Source organism: Dermacentor andersoni, chromosome 4 (assembly GCF_023375885.2).
Source record: "Dermacentor andersoni chromosome 4, qqDerAnde1_hic_scaffold, whole genome shotgun sequence".
NCBI lineage: Eukaryota > Metazoa > Arthropoda > Arachnida > Ixodida > Ixodidae > Dermacentor > Dermacentor andersoni.
In genome coordinates this window covers 331137-349582 of record NC_092817.1, presented here as the reverse complement: position 1 = coordinate 349582, position 18446 = coordinate 331137, and the positions used below count along the sequence as shown (strand labels likewise).

Sequence of the window (18446 nt, the reverse complement as noted above, 5' to 3'; positions counted from 1 at the left end):
TGAACTTGAGAGTGTTCTGGGCCTGGCTCCGCTGTTCACGTTTCATTTGACGCTGATAGTACGTTGCGAGATGCTGTGGCGACCTCGCTCCTGCATTTCTTCTATATTTCCCAAGCTGAGATGCTGCCGCGGCAGCCTTCCTGCATTTTTACAGCAAAGCTGAATACCTCTACCCTCTGAAGAAATTTTCGTGTCATAAGCAAAAATTTCTCCATACGTGGGTTGATCCCAGAGATAGTGTAATACTGGCCCGACCCGCGGCGGAGGTGAAGCAGGCGTTAAGCACTCCCCATACGTGGGCCTATCTCAAAAATAGTGCAACGACGGGCCAACCTGTGGTGTAGGTGAAGCAGGCGTTAAGCACTCCCCATACGTGGGCTGATCCCGAAGCTAGTGCCATGCCGGGCCGACCCGCGGCGGATGTGAAGTAGGCATTGAGCACTCCCCATAAGTGGGCTGTTCCTGAAGATAGTGCAGTGCCGGGCTGACCCGCGGCGGAGGTGCAGTTCGTCATTAAGGGGCCCACATACACAGCTTCGCTGGCCATCCTTCTTCACAGAGTGGGAGGGTACTGAGTTTATTAAAAGGCACCTTTTGGGGCCACTGAAGCGATGCCTCGGCGGAGCTCGTATGTCACTTGCTGCTCGTGACCCTTCTTTGCAGTTGTTATAGTAGTGCCATTCTTGAGTGCCAACGCAATCGAAGCGCACAGGAAGCAGAGTTAAACAGTTAAACGAGTCAACACAATCAGAAGCCGGATGGAGGAAAGTGGTGGGGAAGTGGCCTCCCCGCCATTATAGTTTTCTCCGACCAGTTAAGCCATCCCCCATTTTTTTTTATGCAACCGGTTATAACTATTATTGGTTACAACAATGGAATTTTCATGGCACTTGAATATTGTTATAAGCAGGTTCCACTGCATTATTTGCACACGTCCTTTCATGCATGGATGCTGGCAAGCACCAACCATAGATGGAGGATAGAGCGCACCACCTTGCTATTGATTGTGCCAATGTGGAAACTACACTGGGCATGCCCCTTCATACTCATAATTTTGCAAGGTTTGTCCCAGTGGCCAGTTAGAATACCAACCAGAAGTGATCCAGAGAAAAGACGGGGAATGTGGGAGATGGAAATTCAAGATGATGAGCAAAACGTGAACAAGGTGAATGCAGGAGCCTGCATTCACCTTGTTCACATTTTGCTCATCAACCAGAAGTGAGCCTTTGTGCCCCCTAGTGAGGGTGGAAAGAGTGAGAAAAAGGTCTTTATTGAAATGCATGTAGGTGCCTGTTATATCTGTTACATCTTGATTACTGTGGATTACAACTGATAAGAGAAAGGACAACGGACGCCATGGTGAGCGGGTTGAATCAGCACTGGCCTGTCCCCAGTTGGGAGTAGCGTTTATTGTGCAACTAGCAAAGGGAAACGTAGGGGGCGCTAGCGATTACATAACACGCCACCACACAAGAACTGACAACAAAAGACAAGAAAATAACACACAGAAGATGTTCACAGGAGAAATCTTGAAGGAATTCTCACTGGTCTTCCCGAGCGCGTCTTTTTCGGGAATGCTTGCGTTGGCACCGTTCTCGGGTCTGAGGATCGGTCAGGCGGAAGACTTTGGCGTGAGGAATGGTGTGGCTCACTTTCTCCTGTTGCCTCAACGGGATAGTAGTCTTCAGGTGTTTCCTGGGGATCCCTTGAGTGGCTTCGCACTCGTAGGTGGTGTCGGTTGCGCATGTACGCTTGACCATTGGCTGCTGTGACTGTGTACCTTCGTGGCTCTGGGCCTACTTGAGTTATGACTGCTTTTTCCCATTTCTTTCCATGCCAGAACCACACTGGTAGGTTCTTGCCCAATGGTGGCAGGTCTCGAGCATGCTGGTCTGCGTACTAGTGCTGTGCCTGCTGCCTTGTTTGAAGCTTCTTCTGGAGCACCTTATGGTGGTAGTGTGGTAACAAGGTTCTGGGATGGGCTGGAATAAACGTTCTGATCCTTCTTCCCATAAGCATCTCTGCTGGGGATAGGAGGCCATTCATCGGAGTTGCTCTGTGGTTCATGAGCACCATTGAGAGTTCCTTGCCCTCAGAAAGCGCTTTAGTCATTGTTGCTTTTATGGCCTGGACCGTTCTCTCAACTTGTCCATTTGAGCGAGGGAAAAGAGGTGATGTGGGTTTGTGGACGATGTCCCATTCCTTGTTGAAGTTTCTAAACTCAGTGGAGTCAAATGGAGGTCCTTGATCAGTCACGACTTCTGAAGGTATGCCAAACCGTGCATAGATGTCCTTGAGCACTGAGATCACAGGTGAGGCTGCAGTTGTTGACATTTTCTTGACCTCTACAAACTTGGAGTAGTAGTCTACTAAAAGCAAATATGTGGCACCGTTGTGGTGGAAAAAGTCCATTGCCACTTTTTCCCACGGACGTGTCGGCAGTTCTCTGTCAAGAAGCGGTTCTCGCTGATTAGCTCGTTGATGGCGTTGGCAGAGCTCACGACCAGACACCATCTCCTCAATGTCCTGACTTATTCGAGGCCAGTAGACACTCTGACGAGCTGTATTCTTACACGAGACTATGCCACGATGGGTCACGTGGATCCTTGAGAGTACGTCCTTTTGGCATGCCTGGGGCACAACAAGTCGTTCACCGTAACAGAGAAATCCATCAGTTGTGTACAGTTCACTCCTGATTGAATAGTCGGGCTTCACTGTTGGCAGAACTTTTGAGATTTTGTCAGGCCAACCGTTCTGGATGTACCAGGCTACACGTTGAAGTGTGCTATCAGTAGCTGTGCAGCTTCTTATCTCAGCTAGCTTTGGGGTTGAGGCCTGCACCAATGTACAGGTCAGAACCTGATACTCTTGGTCTGAGGTCTTAATGGTTGCTGCTGGATCAGGGGCTCAAGACAGCGTGTCTGCAACTGTTAAGTGTTTACCAGGTACGTACACCAACTTCACATTGTAGCGCTGCAGTCGAAGTAGTAGGCGTTGTAGCCTGGGAGAAACTTTGTGCAAATCCTTACACTGAAGACCGATGAGAGGTTTGTGATCAGTCTCAACCACAATGCTGCGACCACAGACATAATAATGAAACTGTTCACAGGCAAACACCACAGCTAACAGTTCCTTCTCAATTTGCGCATAGCGCTGCTGGGCTGGTGTGAGTGCTGCTGACGCATAGGCTACTGGATGCCCATTCTGAAGCAGAACGCTGCCGATTCCATAGGAACTTGCATCTGTGGATATGGCTATAGCCTGTGCAGGGTCGAAATAGTGCAACACTGGGGCTGTTGTCAGCTTGTTCTTGATCTCATTGAATGCATCCGTCATCTTAGGAGTCCAGTGCCATGCGATGTCAGACTTAAGAAGTTCTCGAAGGGGCTGTGTCTTTGCTGAGAAATTCGGGACGAACTTCCTGAGGTATGTTGCCATTCCCAGAAAGCGAAGAAGCTCAGCTTTGCTAGTTGGTGCTGGTATTGCATTGATCGCCTTGACTTTACTGGGATCAGGGGTGATGCCTTGCTGTGTCAGCTGATGCCCTAGGTAGGTGACTGAGGGCAAACCCAGTTTGAGTTTGTCATAGTTCAGTTTGAGGTTGTTAGCTCGTGCTGTGCTGAGCACTTTACGCAAGTGTGCCACATGCTCTTCAAGTGTTCTTGATGCGATCAAGATGTCGTCAAAGTATGGTGTGGCAAGGCCTTGACGTTCAAAGATACTGTCAATTGCTTGCTGAAAAAGTTCAGGGGCTGTATTGAGGCCAAATGGTACCCGAAGGAACCTATAGCGTTCCCAAGGTGTGGCAAATGTGCACAAATACGAGCTGCTTTCGTCAAGAGCTAACTGCCAAAATGCACTCTTAGCATCCAAAACTGAGAACACTGTACACCCACTTAGCCGCGCGAACAGTTCTTCTGGAACTGGAATGCGATAGTGATGTCGCTTCACGGCTGCGTTTAAGTTCCTTGGGTCAATTCGCACACTTCCATCTTTCTTTGTGATTATGACGATAGGATGCACTCAGTCTGTTGGTTCCGTCACACGCTTGATTATGCCATTCTGTTCCATTCGTTCAAGTTCAGCTTTCACAGTCTTTTCTAGTGCACTAGGTACATGGCGAGGGGCAGTAACTGTAGGCTTAGCATCTGGCTGGAGGTGTATGCTGTATTCTCCAGGTAGCCTGCCAGTGCCTCTGAACACATCAGGAAATTCTTGGAGCACGGCTTCAAGCTGTTGAGAAGCTGAGGGGTACGCCTTTTCCACTGCTTTAATGTTCCTGACTCTGTGCACCAAGTCTAGCGCTGTGCATGCAGCTGCTCCAAGTATAGGCTTGAGGCTTTCTTTGACTAGCAAAAATTTTAGGATGCTTTGCTTGTTTTATACTGAGCAAGAGAGCTCACATTCATAATCAATGTCGAGTTGCTCACCGAGGTAAGTTGTGACCTTTGCCTTTGTTGTTGTCACAGTCGGCTGGGGCTTCCATTTCAACACTAGCTGCTCAGGGAGAATGTTCACGTCGGACCCCGTGTCCAAATTAAAGTTTACGTCGCGGCCATTCACTTCGACGCATTCGAACCAGTCTGATGATCCATTTTCCACAATGTCCACGGTGAGGCTTCCCAAGAAGAGTTCCTGGTCGGGGTCGTCACTCTGGTCGGCGCCAAGCATCCGAACTTTTCTCTGCATAGTTCGTTGCTTCTGACGGCAAGCACTCGCATAGTGTCCCAACTTCCCACACGCGTAGCAGGTAGAGCCGTAGGCGGGGCAATGTCGGGGTTGGTGCAAGGTTCCACACCTGCCGCATGTGCGTTGAGATACTGTTTCTCTAGGCTGACTGTTTCTTCGGTACAATGATGCTTGTCCTCTCGGCTGTTGCTTGTCGGGTGCTTGTTGTCGAGCTTGCTTGTGTTTTCTGTTCAAGTTGTCCACATTTACTTCTTGTCCATCCGCTGCCGTTGCTAGCGAAGACACATGCTGCTTGGATATTTCCGCAACTCTGCACGTCGCGACAATTTTCTCCAGTGTTAGGTCTCTCTCGCGAAACAGCCTTTCTCGAAGTGCTGCATCCCGAATGCCGACGATGATCCTGTCACCCAGGAGGCGGTCATGCTTGTCACCGAAGTCGCATCTTGCTGCTTGCTGCTGGAGTTCAGCAATGAACTCGTCAATGGGCTGGTTTTCTTTTTGACACATGCTGTTGAAGACGGCTGTCGCTTGTGTCACGTTTTTGTACGGAAGGTATCTCTCGTCGAACTTTGCAAAAATGGCTGCCACTGAGTCGCTTCTTTGCTCACCTTCAGCTGGCGGAGAAAAACGGAATGTCTCCACGACCTTCCGCGCTGTTAAACCCATGACGTGAAGTAGCAGTGCTCGCCTTGTTGCTTCTGGCTTCGCGCTGTACTCGCACGCTGCTTCGTAAAGCTGATAGGCCGCTTTCCAGTCTGACCACGCTTCGGCGGGATTGCTGCCCGGCTCGAAATGTTTGGGTGGTTGAATGAGCGGGAGTGCCATGCTTAATAACGTTGATGCCGCGTCACTGAAGGGCCTAAGAGCTGCTGCGTTGGGTTAGTTGACTTCTGACACCATGTTATATCTGTTACATCTTGATTACTGTGGATTACAACTGATAAGAGAAAGGACAACGGACACCATGGTGAGCGGGTTGAATCAGCACTGGCCTGTCCCCAGTTGGGAGTGGCGTTTATTGTGCAACTGGCAAAGGGAAACATAGGGGGCGCTAGCGATTACAAAACAGTGCCTACATGCTACTCAGTATAGGGAAGGGGATCGAGGACTGAAAGGCCCCAGGATGGGGTGGGTGGGAAAGAAAAAAACAAGAAAAGTTGACAGTTACTTTAGCATACTCTAAAGACGACGAAGGTGAAAGCCTGCGCACTCTCAAGACATTAATTAAATTAACATTCTCATTTGAATGTGTTGTTACTTTGTCACGATCGACGACACGCCACACGTGGTCCCGAACTACCGCTTTATTTTCCGGCACGCCAACCTTCCGCACCACACAACCACACTCCGAGTTCTCCCCTTTTTTCCATTCTCCTCCCGCACGCTCGCGCCGCTGTCCTCCCCGCACTCACGCCACCTGTTCGTCACTCAGTCAACTACCGTCGATCCCGCGCCTGGCCTCCGAGAACCGCGGCTCCTCGTCATGGGTCTTGGGCTGGCTTGCCGCGGGTCTTGCGCGTCACAACTCTCCCCCCCCTCGAATCGTGAAGCTGTGCTGGTAGGGAGGGGCCATGGCTCATGGTAGAGCATCAACTGATCAGCATGGGCAGTAGTTCGATGACGTCCTGTAGCAGGATCGCTCAAAACAAAGTTATTGTCACCTAATCGTTTGATTACACAATAAGGTCCACTTCGCCGCGGTGCCAATTTCGCCGAAACGCCCTTGGCCGCATCACTCAAGGTATGGGAATCCAGGAGCACAAGGTCACCCTCTTTGATGGTTGTTGCCTGACGATGACGGTCGTAACAGGATTTCTGCACCTTCCAAGCAGCTGCCTGATGCGACCGAGCATACTGGAGGGCCTCTCCAAGGCACCGCTGGAGTTCCGCAGCAAGTGCATGGTGTGCTGCTTTTGGAGGCTCTGTGTCTTCCTTGTCGCTTGTAGGTTCCCATGGGGTGCGCAACTCGCGGCCGTAACACAACAATGCTGGAGTATATCCGGTGACAACACTCTCGGCAGTACGCATGGCAAGGGCGATCTCAGGTATGTGCCGGTCCCAGTCTTTGTGGTTGGAGCAGTATGCCCGTAGACACTGCTTAATTGTGCCATTGTGACGCTCCACCATTTGGCCAGCCGGCCGGTAAGGCACTGTGTGGCGATCTTTGATGCCCCAGTGTTTCAAGAGGTTGCGCCATAGTGTGCTAACAAAGGGCTTGCCATTGTCACTGGTGATGGCCACAGGTGTGCCATGGCGGCAGAAGACTTGCACCATGCACTCCAGTATTTTCGCACTTGTTGCTGCTCGTAGAGGGAAAAGCTCTGGGAACTTCGTAAATTTGTCAATAACTACCAGCAAGTATTTGTGGCCCCGGGGTGTAGATGGCAAGGGCCCGGTAATGTCAACACTGAGCTCTTCCATGGGTGATGTTGCCCACTGACTGCTCATGAGGCCCTCTGGTTTCTTGCGCCGAGCTTTTGTGCGCTGACAGACAGTACAGCACTGCACATACTTTGATATATCTGCTCGCATGCCCAGCCAGACGAATCGTGCAGCCACACGCCTCAGAGTTTTGAAAAATCCAGCATGGCCTGCAGTGGGATGGTCGTGGGCCACCTTCAGTGCCAGCTGCCGCAAGTGACTAGGTAACCACGCTACCTTGTGGTTGCCTCTTTGCTGAACCAGCAATCCGCTTGGCTGCAGTTCCGTTGTTTCGGCCAGATCACGAAAGAGGCGATGATCAGGGTCCGAACTTGGGAGCTGAGTCCCTTGGACCACTGCCTTCAGCTTTAAGAGGCGGTCATCACGAGCCTGTTCTTGTACCAGCTGTGTTGTGTCACTCAGCAGCGAAGAGTCAACCTCCGAGGCCACAGCTACTTCATCAAATGTAATTTTGCCTTCAGGTTCTGGAGCAGCAATGGGGAACAGCGTCTCATGTAGGTTGTCACTTGGGTTGTCTTCACACTGGAGAGGGGCTCTACTCAAGGCATCAGCGGGTATGTTTGCCAGCCCTCGTCTGTGCTTGATTCGGCAGTTGAAGCCCTGCAGCCGAAGAACCCAACGCTTGACCCTGGGTGAAGCTTGGTCGGTATGAAACATCCATGCCAGGGAGGAGTGGTCACAGTGTATTTCAAACTCCGTAAATTCAAGATATGCCCTGAACTTGTCCACTGCCCAGACTACTGCCAGGCATTCCCACTCCTGGACAGTATAATGGCTCTCGGCTGCTGTAAGGACTCTGCTAATGAAGGAAACAGGCTGCAGACCATCAGGGCCAGCCTGCAGCAGCACAGCTGCAATGCCAATGCCACTTGCATCTGTCTCCACCACAAAGGGTCGATTTAGATCTGGGAGGCTTATAACAGCATCCTGAGCTAAGGCCTGCTTGAGTGCAGTGAAAGCCTGTTCTTGGCACTCCTCCCACTGCCATGGCTCGTTCTTCTTCAAAAGGTTGGTCAGTGAATGTGCCGTCAGTGAAAAGTGAGGGATGAAGCTTCTATAGTAGCCGGCAAGTCCCAGGAAGGCTTGCAGCTGCTTAACTGTACTGGGTCTAGGGTAATCCAGCACTGCACGCACCTTGTCCTCATCTGGTGTGCACTGCCCAGGGGAGATGATGTGACCTAAAAACTTGAGGGACTGACGGCAGACCTGTACTTTATCTGGATTAATCGTAAGGCCAGCACCCTCAATGCGTTGTAGCACTTCCCTTACATGTTCAACATGTTTCTCCAGTGTCTCTGAGTATACAAGGACATCATCTAAAAATGCCATAGCAAAGTGGTGATTGATTCCCTGCAGCACCCGGTCCATTAGGGTTTGAAAAGTTGCTGGACCACCTGCCACCCCGAAGGGCATCCTCGTAAATTCAAATGTACCTTGATGGCAAATGAAGGCCGTTTTAGCTATGTCAGCCTTGCAAACAGGAATTTGGAAAAACCCTTGGGAGAGATCAAAGCTGGAAAACCACATTGCTCGGCCCAACTGCGCTAGCAGCCAGTCAGTTCGAGGCATTGGGTAGGCAGGTACTCGGGTGCGTGCATTTAACGGACGGTAGTCCACAGCGAGCCGGTAGCCTCCAGACTTCTTTGCAACGAGCACTGGGGCGCTAGTCCATGGGCTGGTGCTTCGTCTTATAAGGCCCTGTTGTAGGAGGTCATCCACACAGCCCTCAATGATCTTCTGCTTCTTCGCATTCACTGGACGTAGCTTGCATCTCACGGGCGCACTGTCCCCCGTGTCAATGAGGTGCTGAGCCAGGGTGGTACATCCCGCAACTGTAGTAAACAGATGGTTAAAGTCATCGAGAACTTTACTCATGCTTGGGTGTAGTTCCCTGGTGCCAGCCTGATGCATGTTCTCTATGCCTGGAACTACAAGCACTTCTTCAAAGAGGCTGTGCAAGTGGTACGACTCTCCATCTTCTATTGCAAGTGCTGTCGCTGGGTCCTTTTCACGCTTAGCAAATGGCACCATGCACTGTGGATCGGTTCCAATCGTCCACCCACCCAGCGATACATGTAAAGAGATGCCTGTTGCTGTTAAAAAATCTCTGCCCAGCACAATGTCCCGACACAAGTCTGGCACACACAGGAAGCGTTGATTGCGGCTGCTTGTGGCCCACTTTATTTTGCACTTGAGGGAAGTCGTCGACTGAGACCAACCTGTTGCCAGGCGGAGTGCTTGTTCCTGTGTCTTGGGTTTGGCGCCCGCCTCGACCGCTACCCTTGCCGCCGGCAATCCAAGCAAGCTCACACTCGAGCCTGTGTCCAGTAGGGCCTGGAACGTCGTCCTCCCGATCTGCACTTCCAGGAGAGGCTCCTTGTTGCCGGCCAAGGCCGCTACTTGCAGCGCAGTCTCGTAGGTGCTTGCCGGTGCAGCACCTACCGTCCCCCGTTTCCCGTACACTGAGAGCGGATATGTCCGATCCCGTTGCATTGGTAGCAGCGGGGTGGGCCGCCACGCCGACCTGTAGGGCACTCGCGGGCCATGTGACCGACGCCTCCGCAGCGATGGCAGTTGAATTCTCTTTGGTCACGCGGCTGGTACCTTTGGTGCTGTGACGGCGTTGAGAGATGTGGCGTCCTTGTGGCGAATGCGGCCAATCCGTGCAATTGGTCTCGGTGGTAGGAGGGCTGTATCGCCGCGGGGTGCAACGGCCAGGGGGATGCCGCCGGCGGATACTGGAACGGCGCGGCAGCCGCTGTGATCAACCCTCCGGGTTGTGTTCCCGGCACGCCGGCCACGTTTATAGTCGATTGGAAGGCCAAGTCTCTCGCGACTTGGTCAGTCGGGGGTGGTGGTGGCTTGTACTGCATGCGCCTCCAGAAACGCTCCATGAGACCGTCAGCGGCCTTCGCCAACTCCGCGAGACTGCCGAACTGTCTTCCCTCCACCAGATCCTGGAGTTGCGGGTGCATCTGCCGCAGCACGCGGTCAACCTTTTCCGACTCGGGCACTTCGCCGCCAATCCGGTCGTAGTAGGCCGCGATGGTATAAATAAATTCCTTTAAATTTTCTTGGGGATGTTGCGTCCGGTGCTCCAGCTCTTGTTTCAAGCGGCGCTTCGCGTCAATGGAGGAGAATTCCGCAATAAACGCCGCAGTGAACTCCTCCCACGACGCAAACGAGTTCACGAATCGCCACCACAACTTCGCGCTACCTTCCAGCGCAGCAGGCACAATGTGCGTAAGCCTCTTGTCAGCTGCGACACCGCTGACCAAACAAAACGTTTCAAGCCGGTCCAAAAATTCCTCGGGGGACTGATGGTCGTTGAACCCCTTAAACCTTGGAGGCTGACCTGGCTGACCTCCTGTGGAGCGCGGAGCGCAGTCGCTCACCGGTTGAACCGCCGCCGCCGTTGTCGTAGAACCCATAGGCACTGCCTCGGCCGCCATCAGTCTTTGTCTGACAGCTGCCGCGATTTGCTCGCGTTCCATGGTAGATCCGCTCGTCTGCCCCAGCAGATGCTGTACCAATTGTTCGGGAACGTCCACTGTCTCCATGTTCACGTAGATCCCGGATGAGCCCCCACTTGTCACGATCGACGACACGCCACACGTGGTCCCGAACTACCGCTTTATTTTCCGGCACGCCAACCTTCCGCACCACACAACCACACTCCGAGTTCTCCCCTTTTTTCCACTCTCCTCCCGCACGCTCGCGCCGCTGTCCTCCCCGCACTCACGCCACCTGTTCGTCGCTCAGTCAACTACCGTCGATCCCGCGCCTGGCCTCCGAGAACCGCGGCTCCTCGTCATGGGTCTTGGGCTGGCTTGCCGCGGGTCTTGCGCGTCACAACTTCTTATTGTTTTATCCCACCAAAGGTTGTGGATTTATGTGGTTTAATTAACCCTATCTTAATTAACTGTGCCTTAATTAATACCAATGGTTGTGGGTGCGACTCCCACCAATGGTTGTGGGTTCAGCCATCAAAGGTGGCATCGTAAATTTTTGTGCCATTGAATTTTGGGCCCACCAAAGGTTGAGGGTTCGACTCCCACCAAAGGTCGTGTGTACAAACTATCAATGGTGGCTGTCGCATAATGAAGACCTGAGCCATAGCCATAGCACTCCATCCTTTTATTCTATTGCTCCTGCCGTTTCTCTTCCTCCTTCTCTCTTTCATCGCCTGTTGGCAATGATCTTCAACATATTCCCAAGGGACCAAGGGGATCACTCGGCAGCTGGTTCTTGGTAGCTTGCTTCAAGAATGTACACCTTCTGAACGGGTCGTTTGATCACCTGTCCAGAAGCTAGTCAAACTGTACGTACATGCATAACACCGTCCTTTCCTGGGTTCACCGATAGAACTCTGCCTAGCTTCCTTAGTAGCGGATGTGCGCTGTCATCATGCACGAGTGCCACATCACCTTCGCGTAGCCGAGGTAGTTCAGGGACAGGGCCGTTGTGCGCAGGCCAAAGTAAGAGCAAGTACAACCGCTTCCATCAAATCCAGCAGGTGAGGCAGCGCTAGCTGCACTCACCAAGGGCGCGGGTGGCGGAACTGCAAGCTCACAGCTAGGTATCTTAGCAGCCGCCTTCGGCCATGGTGGTGCCGCCACCTGACACGCCACATCGGCATAAGTTGTGTGCTCAACAAAAGAAAAATGCTTACGCGCTTCTTTGAAAGAGATGTTTTGGTTTACTTTAAGTGCTAGGGGAATTTCTTTTTCTTGTTTCCATTTGGGACATGACCGCGAGTATGCGGCGTGCCCTCCATAACAGTTAGCACAGTGAAGTTTGCCTTGACAGTCATCTGCAGGGTGATCATTGGCTTCACATTTAGCACACGTCAGCCGACCACGGCAGCTCTGTGAGCCGTGGCCAACCCTCTGGCGTTTGAAACATCGGCGAGGATTGGTATGTACGGTCTCACACGGATATTAAGATAACCTGTCTCAATGGACTCTGGTAAGTTACTCATCGGGAAGGTCAGAAATAGGTGCTTTGTTGGTATTTCTTTGTTATTGCGTCTCAATTTAATTCTCTGTGCATTACATCTTGCTCCTTTCATCCTTCAAGCAGTTCTGTTTCAGTTAGGTCCAAAAGGTCTTGTTCAGATATTACTCCACGGACTGTGTTAAGTGAGCGGTGGGGAGAAATGGAGAAAGGGTTGTCCCCCATCGCCGCGAGGTCGGACAGCTTGCTACACTGTGTTTTATCACTCAGCTCAAACAGCAAGTCACCACTAGCCATCTTCACTGCTTTGTAACCTGGCCGTATTATTTCAGTGAGAGATTTTGACACGAGAAATGGTGAGATTGTTCGAACAGTCTTGTCTGGATTTTCACAATGCACAACGTGGGACTTTGGGAATGTCACTTTAGGTCGGGCGAAAAAGTTTAGTGTTGCATCAGTGCGCCCCCTTTTCTGAGGGGGACAATCAGGAAGTGGAGGATAGCTTGATCCCATTGTACGTAGTATTATGTTCAGCAGTGATGCCTGCCATCCACCACCGAGCTCAACAAGGGGACGTGACGACATAAGTGCAAGTTGTGTACACATCAGCAGTACATCATTGATATAACTAAATATGCTGTAATCTAGGTTGATTACCCACACAAGGTTAACCCTTGCCGCCCAGAAATTTGGAAGTGAGAAGAAGTGACTAGAAGACAGGAAAGATGGGATAGTGAGAAAGAAAGAAAAAAATTGAAGAGGCGGACAGGAAAAGGCAATTGCCGATTTCCTCCAGGCGGGTCAGTCTGGAGGTGCCATCTATGTGAAGCAGAGGCTAAAGAGGTGTTTTGCCTTCGCTGGGGGACTTAAAGGTCCAAACGCCCAGCATTGGCTCAACCCCCAGGATCCCCCTTTCCCCAGACACGGCTATAAGCCGCTCATGGCTACACGCAGGAGGGCCAACTCTCATGTGCTCAGGTACGTGGTGTCGCAACACACCAAACACCTGCTGACGCAGCTGCCCCTGCAGGGGGAGAGTGCATGTTAAAGTGACACCTAAATATTTACCCTGAAATACACAAGTGAGGACTGTATCATTAATAATGTAAGTAAAATCAGATATCCATTGCTTTCTACTTACTGTTAGCACTACTTATCTTTGGGCAATTAGGGTCATCTGCCACTCCTGACACCAAGAAAAGGTAGAATTTTGTATATGGTGATCGTCATTGCAAATAATTTTGCAATGCGAAAAACAACTGTCAGCGAATAGACGAATGTTACCATGTAATTGAGAAGACGAATCGTTTATGTATATTAAAAATAAAACTGGGCCCAAAACACTGCCTTCTCCCACTCCAGATGTAATAGGTGCTAAATTGGAAGCTTCGGTCTGAATATACACGAATTGTGAGTGGCAGTGGGCAGCACACTCACTAATGAGTGAACTCACTCACATTCACTCGCACTCATTTAAAAGGCGTGAGTGCGAGTGAGTGCCAGTTAGTGTGAGCGGACGTGAGTGCAACTGCGAGTGAGGGCCAGTGAGTGTGAGTGGAGGTGAGTGCGAGTGTGAGTGGATGCGTGTGAGTGGAGGTGAGCATGAACGTGAGTGAGTGCGGCACCTGGAAGAATTATGGTGAGTGAGTGTGAGTGAGTATTCTCCCACACTGCCGACCTATGGTGAATATATACTCTGACAAGATTATCTGATTACATATTGTCACGTGGCAGTGACGGTGAAGAAAGCAGCAATACAGTGGAATACAAAACTAGCTTTTATTGGGCGAACCTGTGCCCACAAAAACAGGCTACACTTATAGCACTACGATAGCGGTGAACACGGTCGGCGATCGTCGGAAATCTGATCAGTGGGTCAAGCGCGTCGGCTTTTAAAGAACAGTCGTCGAATGTTCCAGACTAATCGTTCGGACCCACGTGCCTTCCACAAAGTTCTACACCATACGCGTCAGGTGATGAAATCAGATAACATAAGGTTCGGCGACAACAGACAGCGGATAGAAGCATCGATAACTTTCCAGAAACTTCGGATACATGCAGGCGCGCCCCACGCTGTGCGATTACATTTGTTAGGCGGCGAAACGTGGTTGCCCGATAAAGATAAGTACACGTGTCAATATGAATTGAATTCGATTTCATCCAGCATGGCAGAAATTCTTGATTTTTTATTTTTTTTCCATTAAGAGGAAGCTTTAGCTCAGGTCCTACTCTGACGTGGCCCATTCAAGTACGTGTAAAATGCAGAAATGCTTTACGGAGATAACCCCTGGACCAATTTTCATAAGATTTGTTGCAGTTGAGAGAGAAAGTTGAATTCTAGTGACTGTTAGAAGCCAAATTTCGATTTAGAGCCTTCATTTAGTTAAGACTTTTCATAAATTTGAAAGTTAGAAAAAAGATAGAAGCACAAAGTTTACAAATTAATAGCTCTGCATCAAGAGCAGATACCGCTCTTCTGTAAATGGCATCTGTTAGACCATTCAAATAGGACAAATTCGATGTGTCAATTTATATCTTATATGAATTCATTATGTTGTGTATGAGGGTCTGCATAAGGTGTATTTCCATATTACTAAATTGTCAAGTTGGCTTCAAAGAGGTTCATTCAAGAGCAGCAGGTATCCCGTGACACATGCCCAGTGAGCCAAGTTTGTGTCAAATAGGTCCATTAAAGAGGTTATTCAGAGCTTCTCATTAATTTTCATTATTCAATATAACTCTCTGGTGACAAGTCCACTTATGAATTGAAAGGACTGAGAATAATTTTGTTTTCTGTCATTTTTTGCAGTGGTCACAAATACAATGGTATAGCCAGGGGCGGCACATTAGGCATGTGCCCCCCATCGCTCCCCCCTCCACTCTAAATTTCTGTTAGTGTGCGGCTTTCTGAGCCTCCCCCCGCCTCACCTTTGCCCCGCTCAAGTGGGTGGCCCCCCACCCCACCCCTCCCAAAACAAATTCTAGCTATCCCACTGCACAGGCTGTTTCCGTGCAGTGAAGATGACGTAACTTTCAGATCACCATTATAAGTTGCTATCCTTTCCACATGGTGTGTCACTTCCAATTAGAATATTTCCTTGTTGGGATCATCGTTGGGCACAATAATGGACCCAGGATAGAGTGTGTAAGCACGACTGAATGGGGACGTAGAAAGAAACAGATACACAGAGACTGCGCCACTTTCAACGCTTACTCACTCCATCATGGATTCAAACCAGCTAACCCGCCAACATGTTTTAACCAATAATAGATCACTGTAACCATAAATGGATGCAACTTAATTTGATTATAGCCCTATTTTGGTGTGGATGAGCTCGACTCGGCCTCAGTGGAAGTGGTATTAACAGTGTGGGTGAGTTCTAGTTGGGTAAATGATTAAATATTTCTGTGATGCCATCAGAGGCCACCATGTGCGACGCGTTGTGCCACGAATACCTAAGCTCATGCAGGGTTATTGTGTAAAAGGCTTTAGATGGGTTTAAAGAAGAAATTAGTGGACAGGAAAAAGTTTCCCACTATAGTTGAACCAAATATTCCAGCAACAAGTAGAGATGTCATGTAGGGTTGCTTGTTACAGGCCCCTTATGTTTTCGTAAGGTTTTCTAAGGCGATCACTGTGTTATTTACTACAGCAGAGCCCTGTTTCATGCTGTAAAATCCTATGGTAACCCTACGGTGTGGTATCCTAAGGTCTATGGTAACCATAAGTGTCAGTTGAAATTGCAATTTGTGTGCTGCACATGGTGCTTCAGGTCACCAGCAATAATTACAGTACATGCGAGGCACGCACCTCACTAGGAACTAGCCTGTTGACTTTGCTTTGACTGTGGCACATAATTGACATCTTCAGTTTGTACACTTGCTTGGCCTCTGAATGTGTGGGCTTGGGTTAACTTATCCAGTCTGTACATGCTATGCAATTTGCTGATTGTGTTCAATGCTCTGCTCATACCAAAAGAGATAAAGGTAGCGGGTGCTTAGCATAGCCTTTCCAACAAGCAGTGCATTGTGCTTTAGTGCTGCATGCCAAATGGCACCTGTGCAGGTGGCTGACGCAAGGCTTCAGGTCCCAGGGTCGCCTGGCGATTGACAGTCGTGGCCACAAGGACCTGAATTTGGCAGTGGACCTTGATGGCTCTAGCCTTGATGCCAAAGGAGGCATTGTTGGTGGGGCCATCGAGCTTAGCCGTATTCACACACACAGTGAGTGCTTCCTTTGACACCATCCTGAGGTAGCTATAATGTGAGTTCATCATGCAATGAGGGCAATCAACAGGTTTTGAGTGTGGGCACCCCACGATGCAGTGGGCCTGCAGGAAAGCTGGGGCCGTGAGCCAGTGCATACATTGACGCTGGCACTGTGGGCAGCTGAGAGTCGGCTCGACTACATGGGCAGCAGTGTGCTCATGGGCCGGGTCTCCCAGCTCACTGTGGAGCTGCGGGATGAGTGGCGGCTCTGTGAAGGCTGTGAGGCTACCAAGCGACCGGCACTGCTGTTTGTCCATGGCCAGGTCAGTTCACAATGTTGTTACTTTAAAGGCATTGAGCATATTGTGTGCTGTGTTTGGTAAGACCTGAAACACTGCATGTGGCATCAGCGACTATTTTGTGACTGCAACAGCTGCAAAATGGCTAGAAGCACTTAAGTTGCAAGCAGGGCACCTGACGTTGTACATGCTTTTGTCTCAGATCGGCATCTTTATTTCACTTCATAAAACACATTGCCATTGCCTCAGTTGTTAAAAACTCATCTGTGCTTTACCAAATCTATCCTTAACCATTCCGGTCTTCAGCGTATGTGGGGCAAGAATCCACACTACGTTGCCAACTCTTGAGTGGGTGAAGCAGGGACAAAGGTGGGGTTTGAGGAGGAGGAGGGCGGCTACCAAGTTCCTGGAGCCTGTGCATGCAACAAAGTTAGAGAACATTTTTTACTCTTGCCGTATCACGATTTACAACAAGAAAGGTGCAGTATAGTTGCCTGGCGAACACGGCTACAAATATGAATAGAGGTACATAAATGGTTAGTGATTACAGCTGAACTGGAACCACAGCAAAAACGAAACCATATTTATGTTTATAAGAATGCAACAGAAAACTAGAAAGAAGAATGTGCAAACAAGCTGTCAAGCATTATAAAAAGGACATCTGGTATGTTTATTATTATACAGTAAAATAAAAAGGAAATATCCGAACATTTTTCCACCCAACCGGGTCAAGTCGGGACATGGGACATTTACTCAAAAGTCAGGACTGTCCCGCTAAATTTGGGATGGTTCGCAACACTAATTCACTCAGAAAAGCAAGCTGGGTGAAATAATAGCAAGTAGAGTATGTACAGGTGCAATGTTGAAATTACAAGTGTTCTTAATTGGGCAAGCTGTGCGCAGACTAACACTAACCAAAAAGAACCTGTTTAAGCCAAACTTGTTCCTAGAATGGTGCTTGATAGGAGCAAGCCAAGCTTGGCAGCAATTATTGAATCAAATCTTTCTGCTCGAATTCATCTGCCATTGCATCATTGTACTGTTTGCATAAAAGCCTTACGGGGCACAGAACTTGTGAAAAATCGGCTTCCGTAATGCTTAGGTGCATAGCCTAGAGTGGCAGCCGCTTGTATTAGTATGTGTGGCCTAATCCGTTTCTTGACAGGCTGCACAGCCAAGCCACGTGGAAATTATGCTTTTTTGTGCAACCTAGGCCCTGTAAACTGCCACCAAATGTACAATTTCAGAGCAGCCTCTGGGGTTCACATTGGTTTTAGGTGCAGCAGTTGCGACATTTGTACAATCTGAATGCAATTGTCTCTCCTTACTAATGAAGGAACGAATGTTTTGCTGCATAAATCGCATCTTGTGCCTGATTGATGAGCACTAAAACATTGATACCTGAGGGAAAGTGGTGACAGGCCAAAAATAAAAGAACACACTCATTTGGTACTACAGTTGACTCCTGTAAGTTCGACCCTGATGGCAGCGACGAAATTGATAATTATCGAGTAGGTTGAATGAAGGTAGATGCATCATAGCAGCCATCTTGCATGTAGTTCAGATTCTTCCACCAGTTAACACCACTCAGTCATGTTTGAATAAAAGGGGTGGAAAATCTGCTCTTTGCCATCGCAGCATGCTCCAGTTTGTCCCTGTTGTGACAGGTCATCTGCTGTAGTTAAGAAAAACGGCTCTCTAGTGGGTGTGCCATCGCACCCGCTACCGAGCCCACTCAGCTCGCACGCACAGTACAATAGACTTCCGTTAATTAGACTCTGGTTAATTCAATTTCTCGGTTAATTTGATTCCGACCGAAAGTTCTAGATAGATTGTGGAGTTTTACATGCC

At 49.6% G+C, this 18446-nt stretch overlaps 1 protein-coding gene across 6 annotated transcripts in view; it reads left to right on the top strand.

The window, feature by feature from the left end:
- Positions 1-18446, top strand: part of tweek (transmembrane protein KIAA1109 homolog tweek) — a 647796-nt gene that overhangs the window by 547972 nt on the left and 81378 nt on the right. For all 6 annotated transcript variants that reach the window (XR_008613545.1, XR_008613544.1, XM_050182732.3 and 3 more), the window contains exons 56-57: positions 16154-16311; positions 16414-16619. Coding sequence is in view for 4 of the 6 variants with exons in the window: in XM_050182732.3 (XP_050038689.2) it covers positions 16154-16311; positions 16414-16619 (364 nt within the window). In the remaining 2 variants the exon portion in view is untranslated. The remainder of the gene's footprint in view (positions 1-16153; positions 16312-16413; positions 16620-18446) is intronic.